Source organism: Sceloporus undulatus, chromosome 3 (assembly GCF_019175285.1).
Source record: "Sceloporus undulatus isolate JIND9_A2432 ecotype Alabama chromosome 3, SceUnd_v1.1, whole genome shotgun sequence".
In the NCBI taxonomy this organism is placed as follows: Eukaryota; Metazoa; Chordata; class Lepidosauria; order Squamata; family Phrynosomatidae; genus Sceloporus; species Sceloporus undulatus.
The window spans coordinates 113,015,321-113,035,361 of NC_056524.1; the positions used below are offsets into that span (position 1 = coordinate 113,015,321).

Here is a 20,041-nt window from a genome sequence, read left to right on the forward strand (position 1 = left end):
TGGAGACCAGGGTATAATTTCCTGCCCAGCCATGAAACCCATTGGGTGATCTTGGTCAAGTCACATACTCTCAGCCTCAAGGGAAGGCAAAGGCAAACCCCCTCTGAATAAATCTTGGCAAGAAAAAAAACCATGATAGAGTTGCCTTAGGGTCGCTATAAATTGGAAACAACTTGAAGACACACAACACCAATACATGAAACTCCCTCCCCACGAAAAAGAAGAAGGAAGAAAGTGTCCAGAATCTGGTCTCTAAGATGACCAGAAGAAAGCTATACTGTAATGTGTAATTTTTCCAGCCATTTTTGCAATGAACCAGGATTTTTTATTGTCACTCTTTTCATAGGTGTGTCTGAATCTGTCAACTTTTCTTAATGTAGAGGGATCTTGTAGCACCTTTGAGACTAACTTAAAGAAAGAAGTTGGCAGCATGAATATTTGTAGACTAAAGTCTACTTTCTCAGATGCATCTATCCTAAATGCATTTGTTCCTAAATGCCTCTGAGGAAGTAGACTTCAGTCTACGAATACTCATGCTGCCAACTTCTTTCTTTCAGTTAGTCTCAAAGGTGCTACAAGAATTTTCTACATACTGATTCTACAGACTAGCACAGCTATATCTTCGGATTTTTCTTAATGTCACAGTAGATTTTCATACTATTAACTATGTACATATTTCTATGCATTTTTCCTAATAAAACCATATTTGTGCACATTTTTTTCTTTTGGCTGAAGTATGTTTTAGGAATTTTTCAACCGTACACATTTTTAACATTCATATTTTAAAAATGTATGCTTTTTTTGTGTATTGTGTGCTTGCAGCACATACTGTGAACCTTACAAATGGGCAGACCTCAGAGGCAAGGTATGCTTTGTCTTCTATGAGATCCTGAGAGGTGCAAAGTAATTATTTTCCATCTCTAGAAAAGGTGGATGGATAGACTTCTCCAAATACCATTGTCTGCATTGTCAGTTGCTACAACAGCTGAAAGCAATCTCAAAACATCTGTCCTATATCCCTTCTACAACTGTGTCAGTGACATTTAGATTAGAACATATTTTGAGCACCTTTTCCTTCATGGCACACAGTAAATCTGTCTCAGCAGGTCTTCCTTCTGCATGTCTAAATGTGATAGTGGCTTTATCATCTGAAAAAGTCTACCAGATAGCTCTCTGAGGGCACAGGGACAGTAGAGAATATACCAGTCTTTCATACTGTGGCCTTGCCTGCATGGGTGAAAGCCCATGCTCACCCCGACAGTGGTGTTGTCTGTTTCTACAATGCATGATGACTTCCAGTGAAATACCATGGGTTTCTGTAGTTAAGATGACTTTCTCCTGGAGTCCGCAAACTTGTGGGAAACCTTAGTGTTTCTTCAAACTCCAGGATTAGTGCAGGGTTTTGTGGCATGCAAACAGCTGGATCAGGCCCAGTTTGCACTGGCCAGCTTTTCACATGCCAAGTACCATGTCATCCCACTTCTTCCTATGAGAAGATAGGGCAGAGGGACCCACTGATCACTTGGCAAAGATCTCTGGAGCTCATGCAAGTAAGTGATGCAGCAGTGATGGCTCCAGGGATGGAGTTATAGGACATACAACCCTGTACCACCAATGTTGTAGACAATGCTGTACTGCCACCCCGGTTTTGGCTCACTGTGTGTGGCTGCCATTATGGCAAATTCAGAGCCAGTGTCAGAGCATAATGCTCTGGACTGGCTTCGGACTGACTGGCCAGGACAGAAAAGGCCTGTTTTCCTTGATGCAATATTATTAGCAAAGAAACAATACACCCGTCACTATGTTCAAATCAGTTATTTTGTTAGCTCACTACTTTCTTATATCCCATTTGGTATTTGGTAGATAAATATAGGTACAGCTGAATTTCTCTGACCTACACAGATTTTGGCACAATTGGGATTACTGTTTGGCTATACAGACTGTGTGCTTAAAGTGTACTAATTCTTATTAAATTCTTAATCAGCTTGTACCAGCATACTGGGCCTAGCAGGGACAATGGATTACTGCTGCCAGAACCACCAATAGTCCTTTCTTTTTCATCAATGGCAGCATGTCAGGTACACTGACACAGGTTGATATTCTGGTGGTGGAGGCATGTGTCTGTTTAGTGCATCAGGTCTGTTTAGTGAGGCTGCTATGAGGTCAGTTCTTCCCTGCCCCCAATTCAAATAGAGTTCTTCCAGAAGTCTCCAAAATAGAATTTTTATTATTCAGCAAAATAAGCAGCAGCTGTTATCTGTTCTTTGCTGACCAGTGCCTCCTAGAATCAGCAGATTTTTAAACACCCACAAATCTGTAAATACATCAGACTAACATAAAAACAATTTATATGCTAGGATTTCAGCTGAATTCAGTAATTTTAAAAAATAACTAAATAACTGCTGGCTTTTTTTAAGCTGGGATGCTTATTCTTTCATTATCTTCTTCTTAATCTCCCAGTTTCCTTGCACCACATTCTCTTGAGCTTCATTTTGAATTATTACTGGAAGTCCTAGATGCCACCAGAATGTGTCGTAAACACTTCTCATGCCTAACAGGGGTTTGTCTATATGGTAGCCCTCAGTCCTGCTGTGTTGTATTGTTTTGCCTCCAAGTCATTTTGGTGACCCTAAAACAAACCTATCATGGTATTCTTGGCAACTTTCTTCAGAGGTGGTTTGCCATTACCATCTTCTGAGGCTGAGAGTGTGACACTTCACCAAGATTCGAACCCTGGTCTTCATTTATAATCCAACACTCAAACCACTATTCCACACTGGCTCCCTCAGTCCTACTACCACTGGGTAAAGAAAAGGTATCAATGAATGCATCAGTTTAATGTTGACCTGGGTCAAAATTTCAGGAGGTTGAAGGGATACGTCTTTAATAAGAATGGTTAAAATATGGATATTTTTATTTGAAGCCAACCCTTTTTATCATTTTGAGAGATCACCATAAATTCATATTATTCAGAGAAGATAAAAAGCCACTACAATCAACTCCATACAAACCACTTTATAGATTTATGGCTGCTTTGTTAAGTCATAAATATATTTTACAGAGGTAAAATACAGTACTGTACACTATAAACATGCTGTGTTATAAGAGCAATAAATGTTTGTTTAGAATAATTAATGCAGTTCCTTCCTTTACTTTCAGGTTCATTATAATGTTGGCAAAAACTTGGCTGATAAAGGCAACCAAACTGCTGCAATCAACTATTACAGGGAGGCGGTAAGGTATGGGTCACTTTGTTGGAAAAAAGTAACAGGGAGTAGATGCACAATGGTGATTAACTGAACATTTCGACAAACCCATAGGACGTCTTTCCTAATGTAGAATCAATTTTAATACAACGTTCTGTTGTGTAAATAAATGTTTCCTTAGTGGTCATACCAAGTGCAAAAACTGAATGAAAAATAGAGGCAGTGTGACACAAGAAACACTACTTTTCATCCTTTTTGGTGATGGCCTCTTAATCCAAATTTGCATAGCTATAAAAAAACCTCTCCAAGATAACAATTTGGATTTCAATTCAGCACTTTGTTGTTGATGTTGAGATACAACAAATGTTATAAACAGCAGTTATAATGTGGTATGAAAGCACAGAGGTGTCCAAAAATAACCAAACAATACTTACTTATTCAATGGCAACCTTAACAAATTAAATGGTTGTGTGGGCTCATGAAAGAAAGCAGCAACTGGGATGACTGGTGTTTGTGGGGGGAGAAATTATATAATGAAGGACTTATTTCCTATTTGTACAGATTTTATTAACCATCAAAATAGGTTGCCTAGCTAGCTATCAGTATTGTCATTCATTAAAACAAAGCTTGACAGCAAGCACTGTGGATAGTAAAATCAGTCTAGCCATGTAGCAGCATGAAAACTGTTTCTATGAGTGTTCTGGAGGGGGCGCCATTTCCTGCCTCTCTGTCTGCATCGTGAATGGGATGCAGACAGTTCAGGTGCTTTAAAATGCCCAAAGCTGGCTCTGATGTAAAAATGGTGAGGAGGTGGGATTGGTAACAGTTCTCTGTTTGTTTGTTTGTTTTTTTTAAGAAAAAGGAATAGAGCTACTTTCTTGCAGTGAATTTTCTCTCCTCTTGTTTTGTTTTGTTTTAATCCCAGATTGAATCCAAAGTATGTGCATGCTATGAACAACTTGGGAAACATCTTGAAAGAAAGGAATGAACTACAAGAAGCAGAAGAGCTTCTGCTGCTAGCTGTACAAATCCAGTACGTTTTAAACACAAGAATCCTGTTGCTGTTGCCCAGCAGTTTATCGTCCATTATCTGGATCCTTTCCCATTTGTGATAAAGCCTAGTTTTGGAATAAAAAAAGTCCTGGATCTAAATTAACAAGGTTCTGTCCAGGTAGTACAGTGATACTGTCTGGTCAATAGACAACTGGGATTGGAGATATAGCTTATTCTAGATGGAATTGCATTCCCTCTGAAGAATGGGGAATCACAGCTTGTGCTTCTGAACACAACCTTTCTTCTGGAGGTTTATGTGGCTGCTGTGGTCAGGATTGGCTTTGCCTAGCTGTGGCTGGTGCACCAGTTTTGCTCCTTTTTGGAGAAGGCAGAGCTGCCTATTGTGATCCATGCCTGTTCAGACTACTGTAATATGCTTGGAATTGGAAACTTCAGCTTATGAAGAACGTGGCCACTGGATTGCTTTCTGTCACTTTCTTTTTTAATGTTACACTAGACTGCTATTTTGTTTACCAGGCACAATTCATTTAAAAAGCCTTAAATGTTTTGTGGTCAGGGTATCTGAAAGATCACCTCCTCCCATAAACATGCTTCTAGTATAAGATCTCTTTCCTTCACTGCCAATGAAGGCCACTTTCTGTGGCAGCACCTCAGAGTTTGTAGGAACTCTCTTCCTACAAAAGGTAGACTAAACCCTTCTCTGTTTATGCTTAGGTAGGCTGTTAACATATGTTTTCTTTGATTTTATAGTGTTAACTCTAGTTCCTGGGTGGGTTATTTTCCCTCCTTAATTTGGTGTGTTATGATATTTTAATGTTTTGTATTGTAAATTGACTTGGGAGTGTTTTTTGGCCAATGGATGCTGAGAAACCATTTGATAAATAATTAAAAGATATTAAAGGGATGTTGTGTTCTGTATGCTAAAATGTATCCAAACATTTTTCCTAGGCCTGATTTTGCAGCAGCATGGATGAATTTAGGAATAGTGCAAAATAGTTTGCGAAGATATGAAGAAGCGGAGCAAAGCTATTGGACTGCAATTAGGCACAGAAAAAAATATCCAGACTGTTACTATAATTTAGGCCGTTTGGTATGTGTATCTCTATATTTATGACTAATGAGCCAAGAGATTATGGAATGGAATAGATTTTGAATGAGGTTTCTGTATCAAACAGAGCCATATTTACTAGGACTTGTCCTGCTGAAATAATTGAGGCTTGCTTCTGAATAAACATGTTCAGGATTTGTTTACTTTGCCTTTTTTTTAAAAAAAAAGGTTGAGGTTGTGCACCTGTGCCATTTACCTTGGACTAGACATGGAGGATTGCCATGTAGGAGGCATAATAGAAAGGAGAAGTTGGTGTGTTTTTCTAACGTTCTGCCATCTTCCACAGATGCCGAAAATCAGACTCTGAACCTCCTATGGCAATGTAAATGTTCCCTGCAGAGCAAAACAAACAGTATACTAAGGAAGGAAACACCAAGACACTGTAAACCCTGAAATAAATGCAATAAGTGAATGCACATGAGTGGGCAAACTTAATTATTTTAATTATAGTCTACATATGTATTCTTCTTTTCCATGACCGGAAACCCTGCAGTACAAATAAGCATCCTAATTGCGCAAAGAGAGCCTTTTACACCTAAAGTTATATGTGTGTAAACTACACAGATACTCATTTGAACATCTCCCTTGTGTCACTGTTATGTCACGAGACTGGGATATTTAAAGCATTGCTCAATTATTATAATTGCTTATTTTTCAAGCACTTGTGTTGGGCATTGTTTATAAAATAAACACAGAAGACCCTTCCCCATGTTAAAATCTAAAAAAAAACCTGGAAAAGAGTGTAGGAAAAAAGATAGCAGGGGGTGTCAGTTCAATAAGGTTTTTAAATGCTGTTAAGAAGATGAGTCAATAGACCTTTAAATCCCATTGGATCCATGTGCTGCTGATATTGCTCAGAATGAGGCGATCCAACAATTGAGCAAGTGCTGATTGCTTAGTTGGTGACTGGGCACATGTACAGAATGCATGTATTCTGTCTTCTGTTAAAAATATTTATATCTTACCTTGCTAAGCCTGCATGGTATAGTGGTTTGGGAAACCAGGGTTTGAATCCCCATTCGGCCACAAGGTGATGTTGGGCAAGTCACACACTCTCAGCTTCAGAAGAATGCAAAGGCAAACTCCCTCTGGCAAATTCTGCCAAGAAAACCCTGTGTTAGGTTTGCCTTAGGGTCTCCAGAAATAACTAAGAATACACAACTACTTACCTTTCCAGCTTAAAACTGAGTATTAAGTTTCACTTCCAAAAAAGCAAATTGAAAAGCTAACGAAAAGAGCAGCAGATAAAAACAAAAGAAGATGAAGAATTGAACCATTAAAAGTAATTAACATGCAAAAAAAATATTTAAAGAATGTAGGATAACGTTAAAAAATCAAAAGACTAGGCACAGTTGTTTATTTCACAGGTGATTGGTATAGTATATTCCTAGGATAAGAAATATATATACATCACTAGACTATATGAGTTTCATAATTGGCTGCTGCTAAATGTGTGTAGTGTTTCTTTTGAGAAACACTAGAATGGAAATGTTGTGAAAATGCTGTCTCTGCTCACTCTGTGAGACCTCATTCCCTCACACAAATCCCAGTAGTGCTATAGTCACAAATGATATGGACAGGAATCACAGATGCTTAGAAAATACAGATACCTGTGGTTTTTCCATGTTTTTCTATGGCAGGTGACAATGAGCACATAGTTTACCCTGTATTTCATTCCCTGGCACTATTAACAGCATCAGTTTTTGCTGTAGGTTTTCTTTCTCAGTTTTGACCACTAAAATGATTCCCAAGCATTTATCTTCAGAATTCATTGTAACTCACTACTCTAACTTATTCATCTCTATAGTCTGTGTGCATAGAGAAATAAAGAGTGGGGTGGGAATTGAACAAGGACTTAACTATCTTTATTGTACTTGCTATCAAATTGCCAACCCTGTTGCTTTCAGTATGCCGATCTAAATCGCCACGTAGATGCACTGAATGCCTGGAGAAATGCCACTGTTCTGAAACCACAACACAGTTTAGCTTGGAACAACATGATTATATTGCTTGATAATACAGGTACAGTATTTACAGAACAGTATTTAAGTAAATGGTTTATTTTCAATACTTGCCCACTGTAGAAGAAAGGCTAGTATGCCTTGTACATGACACCCCAGTCAGGAACGCCGTGATGCACGCTGCAAAATTTTTACCAAAATTTTGAAGCAAAGTTTTGAAGTTGAGTTACTGCCACATAACACCTTACTGCAAACTGCTTTTGAAACCTTCCTCATAGTCTGCTGTTCTACAGGGGGAGGGGAGTATTATACATGCCTAAAATGTTTATTTGGAGATTGAATCAAATGCATGCTACCCATTATTCTTGCATGTTCTTGTATGAAAGCTTTCAGATCATATTTAATACATTAGATTCATTAGATCCATCAGACTTGCCTCCCCCTCCATTGATACCAACACCAAATTGATTGATACCATTACCCCTGTCCCCCTCTCCTCTAAAGGAAGGTTCATTTCTTGTGCTAATCTGCTTGAAATTTTAATATATTCCTATTGGATAATTTTCAATTTTTTTATGTTTAATCTTTTAAACTGTTTTTATCACTGGGGGGAGGGTTGGGATTTTGTTTTGTTTTTTAATTGTAATTTTTAATTGTTTGATGTTTTATTTATACTGTTGGAATCTGCTTTGATTCCTTTGTGAAAAAGTGGCATACAAATAAATATTGTTGTTGTTGTTGTTGTTGTTATATTTAAAACAGCAGTTTAGCATTTGGAAAAACATAATTGAATTTTGGGGGGGAAATGGAATGTTCTAGCAGTTTGATCCAGCCAGTTGCTGTGACTGTGTCAATACCTGCTTGGGGGTTTTCCTGCCCCTAATACTTTCCCTGTTGTTGAGATCAGCAAAGTAACATAGAGTGCACATCAGGGTGGAGGAACTAGCAATGAAACAGGTGCTTTTTGAAGCAGAAATTTATATTCAGTTTGTAGTCTCATTATTTCATCCCTTGATAAAAGAGGAGCTTTGAACATCAAATCAAATGTCCAGTTGATTAGTTATCTGCAGTGTATCCCAGTTTGTTTTACTTCACTCATTATTTTTTTTAAAAAAATCAGGAACAGAGGACCAGTGTTTTTATTAATCACCTAACAGATGCTTCCTATTGCTGGAACTCAGCCTGTAATTTTTTTGGAGGAAGTGGAGGTTACAGAATGTTAACAGAAAATGTTGGGTTCTTGGTTTCCAGATTAGGTTCACTGCAGAAAGCTGAAATAAATTCTCCAGATCTTTTAGTGGCATGCAAGGACACTGTAATCACTGAGCAAAAAAGGATCAAATTGCAATCAGTACAAATGTTTCAGTGTCTCGTGAACTGATGTGGTGACTGAATGTTTCCGTGTGTAACAATTTTAATCACCTCAAATTACTTGTCTTGATATATAAATGCAGTATTTTCATCATTTGCAAGATTCATTTTTTGTCCTTTTATGTGACTTTTACTACTTACATTTATGGGAAATGGTTAACACATTTATCTTGTTAAATATTGCTATTCACTCAGTCCTATCTGTCTGTATGTTCCTAGGTAACTTAGCACAAGCAGAAGCTGTGGGAAGGGAAGCTTTGGAATTAATACCCAATGATCACGCGCTCATGTTTTCATTGGCAAATGTATTGGGGAAATCACAGAAATATAAGGTACAAATATTTTTTATACACAAATTTCAAATAATATTTAGCATATTTATGTCTTCACTACTCATGGACAGAATATATCCTTTAAATGTGTGACTGGTTTTTTAAAAAGTCATTGGGATTTTGCAAATGTCAAGATTTTATTGCATTTGTGTGTTTCTTTTTTTTAAAAAGTCCCTTTTTCTGTAACTTAAATATAACCGAGGGCAATTAATAACCATTAATAATAGTGCACAAAAACAATAACATTCCAAAATAGGAACAACAACAAAAGGAGATAGTTGTGGCAGATAAAAACACAGATATTGAAAAAACCTTACTAATCTGATAAAAAATAGCTTCTTAAATAAGTTTTTCACTGTATAAGAAGTTCTTCATGGTGCAGCAAAATACTGTTAAAAAGGGTGTCAGCATAGCCTTGTACAACAGAAATCTACAGTTTCTGTATGTCCATTAAGCATATAAATTCCTTACCTGTGATGGCATGTGCATGTTGTCAAGGCAGGGGTTCTTCCCATGGAGAATTTGGATCCACTTTTATCGAAGGACCCATATATTCCTCAGTATATACTTTCCTAATCTGCCAAACCCCACAGTTTCCTAAACTACTAACAGCCTTTGTTTCTAATTTCTCCTCTGTTCTATCAGGAAGAGAAAGCAAACTCACAAAGGAAGCTAAATAACTTAATTCTTCAAGGTATTACCTCCAACAAAGTCCCCATATGGCCAAGAAAGGGAGTGACCTCTTCCTACATTGAAATCTTTCCAGACCATCTTAACTGACAACAGAAGCACTGTAACATCTAAGACAAATAGTAGACCTGTGACTCTAACACTGTACCTTTTCCTCTCCTTTATGATTTTAACATCTTTGCCTGATGAAGAAGCCAGTGAAGCTTCAAAACCTTGCATGATATATTTTGTGCATTTTGGTTGGCTGTTTTATGGATTTGGTGCATTTTGTTGAACTTTCTGCATGGCCAACACAGCTAGCCCTGGAAGATGTTTCCCACACTTACAGAAATGTGTGATGAGGTTTAATTCGAATAGCCTGCAACTCATAATCTCTAGGCAATGGATTCTTCCAGAAAACCAAACCCAGTTCTCTTAAGCTCAGTAATTTTGTCAAACAACCAAGTTTGTAGTGGCTTTTTTATTTTAACCTACTGATTCATTCTATTCTAGAAATCCTAAATTCGGGAGAATAAATTCATTGGTGACAGAAAGGGTCATGAGAGAGAAAGAAAGGAAAAATATCGAAGACCATAGAGTACTACAAAAAAAAACTTCAGTTGGATAAACTGACAGATTTTTGTGTGGAATCTGATGGTGTTCCATAGATGTTAAACAGATGTAAGATTTTCTATGGAACAGGAAGGAGGATAGTCTTTTGAAACAATTCCTGGGGCTAAACTAATTAAAGATGCAAATTTTAACCCCCAAGTGATATACTCTGTGCTTTCACAGTTGTGTGACAGGGGAATACCAACTATGAAATGAGCCTCTGTTTTAAGTATCAGAAAATGTTCCCTCACTGCATATCCTTAGACAGTTACAGTCTGGACTTGTAAAATTTATCGCTTCAGTGGGTTATTAAACTAAGGTATTGTTTCGTGCAAGAGAAGGTCATTGCTATTTGACAGACACCTTAAGCCAATGATTTCTGGCTACAAAGTTCCACCTCTCCCTTAATGAAAGAGGCTTAATTTTACAGACTTTTTTATGTCAAACAAGAGAGAAATAGTAGGGTGAGAATAAATTTAAAAACGAATGATTTGGAAAAAATTCATTTACCTTTTAAAATGTTATTTCAATTCCTCTTGAGGCTGCCTCCATACTACAGAAATAGTAATAGTGGTCTGACACCACTTTAACTGCGATGGCTCAGTTCTATGGAATTCTGGGAACTGTAGTTTGTTGTGGCACTAGAGCTCTCTAACAAGCAAGACTAAATGTCTAGCAAAATTGCAATGCCCAGAATTCCATAGCATTGAGCCAAGACAATCAAAGTGATGTCAGACTGGATTATTTCTGCAGTGCAGATGCAGCCTAAGACTAACAAAAGTGAGTTTTTAATGTGACTTGGAATTAACTAGGCTTAATCCTAATGGCCCAAACTCAGGAATGATGGAAAAGCATGTCATAGCATCCCCTCCTTTCCCATTCCCCCCAGCAGCTCCAGAAGGCACCAAGCCCCCAAATGTGGAGTTCGTCTGGTATTTGTGGTGCTCAGGAGCTGCAGTAGGCCGGAGGGGGGGGGGGGAGATTCCTTTCTTAACCTATATTGTTTTCTGCTGTTGCACAAGCAGACCTCCAGCATTGAGTATGGACCACTTATTAATACATTGTGAATAGTGTCAACAGTACAGATTTCATAAAAAGCAAAATCCATCCTTGGGCTTTGTGTTTTTTAAGCAGTTGTCTGATTTTGTGGCTGGGACAGAAGGCACTATTTACGAAATATCCAAGGGCTTATATGTCGCAGTAGCAAGTCTGGCAATTTATTTAAATAGCAGATATCCTTGGACCATGTCATAGTATGCTACTAAATGTCAATTTCAAAAATGATTTTTACTCGAAGAGTAGGGGGCTTCTGTTAAAAAAAAACCAAGCTGAACAAAGTCTGGGAGGGCAGAACAAGTTATTTGATCCTTTGTATCTTGCACATACATAATTATCTTGTTCTTAAAAGTGATGAAATTCCACTTCACAACTTGCCTATCCAGACTAGCATGACAAAATTATCCTGTGCTACTTTCCCATCCACCAGAGGAAAAGGCTGTGCAGTCCACACACTGACTTCTTATGTTTGTATGGTGCATGTCTTGGGAATTTAGAGCTGATGCACTGCACCAGGACACATTTTGCTATTCCATTTGTTGCATGCTGTTATAACAAGCCCAAGATTGTAGAGGGATGACATCCCAACTACTTTGAGTTCAAAAGCCATTAATTTTTAGTTAGGATTAGGTGTCACAATACTTCTAACACTCTTTCTGCTTATTTTTTGGAGAGATCCTTTGTAGTTCTTCTTAAGCTACTAATGTAGTGATTCACCTATTTAAACTGATTTAATGTCACCATTCTGAATTTTAAAAAAATTGCAGTCCTATTGTGAAAAAAGAAAACAGACTGGAATCTTTGTATTTATTGCAGTTGATGGAGAGAGTGGTATATTGCAAGTATTATAATAATACATTGATAATGATATATGTTTATAGTTATAAAAGTTGTATAATTATCCAGAATGCCAATATACTCTAAAATACAAAAATGACAGTGACACTTTGGCTTCCTGGTGTTTTGATATACACAAATTTTGTTTCATGGACCAAGTATTAAAAATATTGTATAAATTTTTTCTTCAGGCTACATATATAAGGTGTATTTGAAACATAAATGAATTTCATGTTCAAACTTGAGTCCCATCTCCCAGATATCTCATTATGTACTGTATGTACAAATATTCAAAACTCTGAAAAAATTTAAAATACTTCTGATCCCAAGCATTTTGGTTAAGGGATACGCAACCTGTATATGCTCTTAGACTTCATATCTTTTGTCTTGCGTGAAAACTTTGGTATGCTCCAAACAGAGTTTGTCCTATTGGAAGGACACGTTACAGTCAACAATTGCAAGAGACTACTCTGTATTTTGGGCACATTTCAAGCTAAGCAGAGGCACTGGATTCCTTACTGCAAATATGTTGATAAACTTTACAGGGGGTGGGGAGTGAACAGACAAAGAAACGTGCCTTCTAGGATAATTAAACTACATTTTAAAAGGTGGCAGTGCCCCACATATTACTATATGCCACAAGCTCAGTTACAAAAAATAACTATAGTTTTCTACCAAACAAGATTAGATATGACTTCAGTACTTACATTAATATTAACAAACATTTCTGTAAAATAACCATTTAATTATGTCAACATAAGCTGCATTGCATTCAACTCATTGTATTTTTTATTTTTAGCGTGACTGTACTTATTTAACAACACTTATTTAAAAGTGGTTATTGTGCAAATTGAACTAAATATATTCTTAAAAGTTTAACGGTGTCACATAGGAGAGATGTAAGCACTTTGTAGAAATAAACATAAAAACGAATCATTAAAACATCCAGTAGTTTCAGTTTGTCCAGCAAAGGGATTTTATTTTAAGCAACAAGACTCCATGTAAAACTGAGAGAGGTTTTGCCCAGGAATGCAACAACAGACAGAAATCAGTGAAACATCTTTTGTAAAATATTTATTCTTTTTAGCTTTAAAATAAAGTATATACCTTATCAAAACTCAATAACTGTAATTTAATAGCGATGTATGTCAATCTACCTGTATTAAAGATAGCTCATCCCATTGATTTCTGTTCTGATTAACTTCACATTAATGCAAGTATACTGGTTTTAAGTGGTGATTTGTGTGAGCATCCGGTTTATAATGCCGTCCACAAGTGTTTTTGTGTTCTTACTAGCACTGAAGTAATTACTTCTTAATTGACAGCAACTACCAGACAACAGCTGGATCTGGCTGTGAATTATATTGTATGTATATCCATTAAAGAAACGTAGAAGTGTGAATGCACATGAAAAAAATATGGTGACATAATCACATTAATAGACCACAGAGCATGAGGTAATTGGTAGTGTTTGCTTGTACTTGACATTGTATGCACTACAAAAATAGCTTGTCCTGTTGATCTCTTTTTCTGAATTATTCAGGAATCTGAAGCTTTGTTCCACAAGGCAATTAAAGCCAATCCAACTGCAGCCAGTTACCATGGTAATTTGGGTAAGACATTTTACAGCTCCCCTAGTGCAAACTTAAAAAAAAACTCAAAAAACAGACACATTGCTTGTACTTCTTTTCATGTTCATTGTCTTTAAAAAGTACTGTTCTAAGGCATTCTTTTGCTGGCTAGATTTCTATTCTGCCTGCTTGCTAAACAAATTGCCAACAAGAGAATGGAGTCCTGTGAGATGGGGTCCCAAGAATGCAAAGCCTACTGCATTGTATGGTAGACCAACCAGGCAGCACACTGCAGCCCAGAGGTAGCTGCATGTCAGTGGTGGCAAATTGGCTCTTTTGTGTCGTGCTTGCAAACCGCCATGAGCTCTCCAGATAAAAACAGCAATTTATGGCTCTAGCACAATCTGCTCTTGTCATTCCTTGGCCTGCTCGGCTCTCAAATGTGTCCCCTCCAGCTGGCAACAGAACAGGCTGCCACCATACCGACGTCCAACCAAATGTTTTAATGTTTTCTAAGTAATTGGCAAGATTGTCTATTCTTCAGCAACGTTGCTAACAAAAGCTTCTCTTTGCTGTTTCAGCTGTGCTGTACCATCGCTGGGGAAATCTTGACTTAGCCAAGAAACACTATGAAGTCTCTCTGAAGCTTGACCCCACAGCAGCTGGGACCAGGGAGAACTATAGTCTTTTAAAAAGGAAGCTGGACCAACTGCAAAAAAGGGGTGATGTCTGAGGTTTCTTCTCAGGCTTTGAATGCACAGTGCATGCCATTTATTGATAACATGGCTACTAATCACCAGGGAGAAGCATTCAGTCACACTGTCATTTAAAAACAACAGGGGAAAAAATACCCTTAATTATAGCACCAGCAGCAGACGCTCGAATGTTTCGTGGAGGCTGGCGTCAGAAGTAAATGAATTAAAAAAAAACTTTAGAATTTTTCATTCAGAGAATTAAAGGGTTTGTGCTTCTCCTTTTAAATTTTTGAAGCAGCTTTAAAATAGCTTCAGTATTTACATTCTTATAGCCAGAGGACATGTTCTAATAAGAAACCAGACTGAAATAAAGATCGAGACATATTCAAGATGCTACACGGATGTAAAACATGAAACGGTACAACAGGAATGGAAATGAATGATCAAGTTTTGCTTTCATGTGCATTTGTCAGTGGAAATTCCAGTGCAGTGTTGTGCCCTGTAATAATGACATCACTTAGAGCAACAGATGTTGGTTAGTACATCCATGTAGAGACAATGTGTATTTCAAAAACATGGAGGAAGCTGTTGCTTTTTTTCTGACATTTTTTGTTCTGCCTGTTGTCAAAGCACAGCTCATATACCTGGTGAGAATGGAATACATTCAGATACTGTCCACATCAAGAGAAAACTTTGAATTCAGTCTTTGTATAGGTTCAGAGTCAACCTGTACCTGTTGCCATGCAGCTTAATGGGTTGCAAAAGAGGGTTTTGCATCAATGTGCTTTAAACTGGAAAGCTTCTAAAGCCTGGAAGTCTGCCCAGCATCTTGTAGCACTTCAGTTGGGCAGCGGTTATTACATTCTTAGTCAATGTGTTTGTTTGCTCTGGTTTTTATTTGATATTTTGTTGGCAGCTGCTTTCTTTGGGATACCAGCAGCTTAAACCCATATGGTATGTTAGGGGTTCTTCAGTCTTATCTGGGAATGACTGTGGAATTAAGATCTCTTTGTGGGCATAACATTCCATGAAGAAACAAAGGCCCAGTTAAGATGTTCTAAAATGCTTCATGTGGAACATCTCAGTGATGCAGATGAGTAGAGGAAATAATGCTAGATGTTCAGTTTGGGACATTCTGACCTAAAAGATCCTGCAAATGAGTGTGGTTATAATTTTGACATTCCATTTCTTCAGAAATGTCTGTGTCAGAACGACACCCTTTTTAATCTTGATAGTAAATAACTTCTAGAAACATGTTTTCCAGCTTTATTAGGTTACACAATACAAAAGGACAAGTTCAGCTAAAATCCATGCAGGCAAAAGTGCATTGCTCCACTTTTCAATTTATCCTTGAATTTTCTAGTATTGAAGACAACATTCCATGCTGCCTAATTTTTGTCTTGTCATAATTGAAGGCATGGGTTGTTGGATTCAAATTTTGCAGCTGCTTCTTTTCAATAAAAAGCAGTTTTTTGAGAATGGGGGAAAAAAATCTGTGTTTCTTTTCTTTTTTTTAAAAAAAGGAAATTGCTTATATAATATGTACCTGGTGGGTCACTCAGCTTTCCCATCATGGGTAGGATTCAGCCATACTCTCAAATACCGGATGGATGCTGTGCAAGTTATTCATCTGTTGTTCATCCCTGGAGTCTAGCCATGAGCACTGGAGGCAGAGATCCAGCCAGTAGAAAAGCATGTATAGGCGGAAATGTGCAACTGTAAGAGGTGCCACTGGTTCTAAGAGGATTTAAATTTAGGGATGTGCACGTGGTTCTAGGATGATATAAATTAAAGGGCAATTTAAAGAATGATTTACATTTAGGGATGGGCAGATTATAGCTGCCTTCCAAAACATTGCCTATACTTGCTAGGTCTGATGGGAATTGCAATCTAATAATCTTTGAAGGGCTGTAGGTTGCTCAGTCTTGTTCTAAATGTGTGATTTCTCTGAATATTTAGATAGTTTCAGCTGTTGTAATGCAAGATGCTGTGTCTCTTTTATAATAATGTGGTGTTGTGTATATAAATGAATCAGTCTGAGGAAGGTTTAAAACTATAAGTAGAAAATGTTTCCATAGGTTGTAAAAGGTTCTGTCTTTTTTTAAATGGTTCATCAACCCTAATGTACATCGCTTAACTTTTTTTTTCTAAATGAGACTTTAGTTAAGAAAGAGCCTGGATTCTGGAGATGCTATTTCTAGCAAAGTTTTTAATATAGACAATAGCTTCAAATTTGAATATTGTTGATGTTCCATCTAATTAACTGTCTTGCTCATTACTCTCATGTCTTCAGATTACATGTGTTACAGCTTACATATATTCATCTATTGGCCTGCTCTATTTGCTCTTTAATAACCTAGTGGATCAATATTTTATGTAGGGCATGAAAGTATAAAGCAAGGCTTTACCATTTTCTGTTCCTTTAAATGGACCATTTTGTTTCCTTTCTTACTTCCTAGAAATGCTTGAATCTTCTATTTTAAAGAATTTTCGAAGGACAGTAGATCAACATTGCCCAACCTCAGATTTAATGTTATAAGTTACTTGGAAATTCATTTATCTCTCTTCTGCCAGCTGTGTCTTGAATATCATATTTAGCTGGGATTTATCAGCCATCACACATGCTAGGCTGAGGCAAACTCTACTTTGATGTTTGCAACCCAAGCAATGAACTATGCGAGAAAGCTTTGTTGTTGTTCATGTTGTGTACCTTTAAGTCATTTCCAACTTAAGGCAAACCTATCATGGGGTTTTCTTGGCACGTTTTGTTCTGCGTAGGTTAGCTATTACCATCCTCTAAGGCTGTGAGAGTGTGATTTGCCCAGGGCCACCCAGTGCATTTACATGGCTGAGACACAATTTGAACCCTGGTCTTCAAAGTCATAGTCTAAGTTACCAGAGTCACTATGCCACCCTGGCTCATCCAAGGATGTTCCTTGCTAAAGCGAGCCTTCATGTTCAACACAGAATTCAGATTTAGTCAGTAGATGACCTACTGAAATTACTGAGACTTTAGTCAGTATCTGCTTAAATTCCATTGATTTAAGTTTGTTCAGTGACTAAATCTGGATCTAATCCAGGATAGATAATCCTATTTTTTCAAGAAGAAAAATGAGCCGGAAATGTAATTTAAATAAAAGATGGAAAATGAATATGGTGATTTTGTCACTATGACATCTTCTACATTGAAAGCATGTATGTAGATTGAAGCCATTCAAATAGTGTTGTGTGCCCAGTTTCAGCCTTGATGTTTCCATCATCTGGGAATGTACAGATGATTCATATTGTTGGATTGGTTTCCAATCATAATTGAATCACCATAGGTGTGCATAGGCTATGGTTTTGTGCCTGTATCTTTGGATAGAATCTACTGTGACAACTGAAATTGTGTTTTATGTTATGTTAAGTAATATATACTGCTTTGAGAAACTGCAGTTAGAAAGTAAATAATACTACATGTGCAAGATCAGCAATGCATAACTGCTCCCAAGTCAAAAATTACTTCTGTTGAAGTGTCAGTGACATTTTTTAAAATTATCATTCCTTGTGCTGCTAAGCTAAAATAGTCATTAGTAAATCCTGTTGTAAGCAAACTACATGGTGTCACACAATGTTTTACAATTAGCTTGACCAAGTGTCAGATTCTTATGGGATACTTTGGCCTTGGATCCTACATACTTTATTTTTCATTATGTCCTGCTGATTTCACTGAAAAGGCAGAACTAGACATCCCACTCCCAGTGATCTGACAGTGATTTAACCATTTATCTTCCTGCCGTCTTTCTGATAAATAAATCTCTCCCCACTGTGTGCTACTTTTCTCCCAGTAGGAAAAGTAATAGTCATAATTGCTCAGTTGTACTTTGCCATTACAGTATGTGAAATGTGTCACTTTTTAATTACTGTACAGTTGCCCAGGTTACATAGAAGTTTCAGATGGCAACAGTAGTAGTCAGATTTGCAAACTGGATGTAGTTACTGGCAAATAAATGAACCAACATGATGATTTAGGAAACATTTAATAAACAGCTTTGTTAATAAGAATGTTTTGACCTTTAGATATCTGGATTCTCTAAATATTAAGGCATCCATTCTGATTTTGCCATTGAAAGAAGTGGGACTTATTTCTCAGTGAAGATGTATATCATTGGGCTGTAAGTCACATTTTCCTGCCTGCCCTCCCAATTTTTATGCTACTGTATAATATATTTGTTTCTTTGAAGAGTGTATGTTTTAGCTGGTTCATGTATGTCAGACATTTCTTGAATCTGGGATACATGTATATTTACATGTGAGGGGAAAAATCCAAAATCAAGGGTGGGATTAATGTGGCCCACCAATTGCTGTTTGACTGCAACACCTAGCGTTCCTCACAATTGGCTGTGTTGGCTAGAACTAATGGGAGTTGTAGTCTAACATCTGGAGGGCTGCACAATTTTCATCCCTACCCTGAATATTCATATAAATCCATCAGAACAATATTGGAACTCTGAACTATAATTCAGCAGTTCAGTTCATCTGATTTTCATCTCATGGTGTTTTGGATTAAGTATAAGTTTGCTGAGGCCGCAATTTTATATGTCAGTAGCTGTGAGACTATGGGGCTAAACAGACCGGCTTGAAGTGCCGACGTGGAGATGGCATGGGGGCATGGCATTTGGACAATGCATGCCCTCATGCTGTCCCACACTGGTGTCACACCGCCTGCCTGACCACATGGAGGGTGGCATCACAGTGATCTTTTGGTGCAGTGTTTATATGCTGCATGCTGAAAGGAGCGCTGCAAAGTGCTGCCGTGGTGGCAATATCACCTTTTTGCTAGCTCTCAAAGGAGTGGCATTTTGCTGCCTCTTTTTGAGCCAGCAAACTGCTGGCTTGGGGCTGTGGTGGGGCTGATCAGGTGCTGAAAAGGGCGGCACAACGCCACTCTATCTAGGCCTTCTGTTTTGCCCCTATGTCTCACTGGATTCATGCATACTTATTTCAGAGTCAGAATCAGAATTGAAGAATTTGAGAGTCAGTGAGGTTTATCACACGGAGATTTTTAGAGCTTTTGCAGCTCAGTTCCGACGATGTGAATTAACATCATAATGTGAATGTGTTTACAGACACGATTCCTTTCTATGGGAGCGCCTTCTGTGGGGCTTCCGCAGTGAATCCAAAGTGACTCCTCATTTTGATGAATTCCAGAAAAAAGGGAATTCACAGAATTCACATTCAAGCTCACTTCGATTTCACTTCGAATTGGTTTGGTGTGGAAGATCACTCCGATGTCGCCCCCTTTGGCCCACTGTATCCTGCTCCGTCATTCCCCTCCTCCATCATCCCCCTCCTCCTCCTTCACGCCATCTCCTCCTCCCTGCCACCCATCCTATCATCCCCTGCATCCTCCTAGACCCCAATCTGCTCCCCTCCTTCATCCTGCAGCCTATCCCATCATCCCCTGCGTCCTCCTAGACCCCGATCTGCTCCCCTCCTTCACCCTGCCACCTATCCCATCTTCCCCTGCCTCCTTCGCCTTGATGAAGGATGACAACTAAGGAGGGGGCAGGGAAGGATGACAGCGTCCAGAGCCCCATTGAGCATGCGCAAGGGTGCTGATTCGAATT

At 38.0% G+C, this 20,041-nt stretch overlaps 1 protein-coding gene across 5 annotated transcripts in view; it reads left to right on the forward strand.

Moving 5' to 3' along the window:
* Nucleotides 1-19,521, forward strand: part of TMTC4 (transmembrane O-mannosyltransferase targeting cadherins 4) — a 75,182-nt gene extending 55,661 nt beyond the window's left edge. For all 5 annotated transcript variants that reach the window (XM_042459219.1, XM_042459221.1, XM_042459218.1 and 2 more), the window contains 7 exons: nt 3,160-3,239; nt 4,132-4,239; nt 5,169-5,310; nt 7,236-7,350; nt 8,880-8,992; nt 13,710-13,779; nt 14,319-19,521. In XM_042459219.1, coding sequence (XP_042315153.1) covers nt 3,160-3,239; nt 4,132-4,239; nt 5,169-5,310; nt 7,236-7,350; nt 8,880-8,992; nt 13,710-13,779; nt 14,319-14,470 — 780 coding nt within the window. In that variant the 3' untranslated portion in view covers nt 14,471-19,521. The remainder of the gene's footprint in view (nt 1-3,159; nt 3,240-4,131; nt 4,240-5,168; nt 5,311-7,235; nt 7,351-8,879; nt 8,993-13,709; nt 13,780-14,318) is intronic.
* The last annotated feature ends 520 nt before the right edge of the window (nt 19,522-20,041 follow it).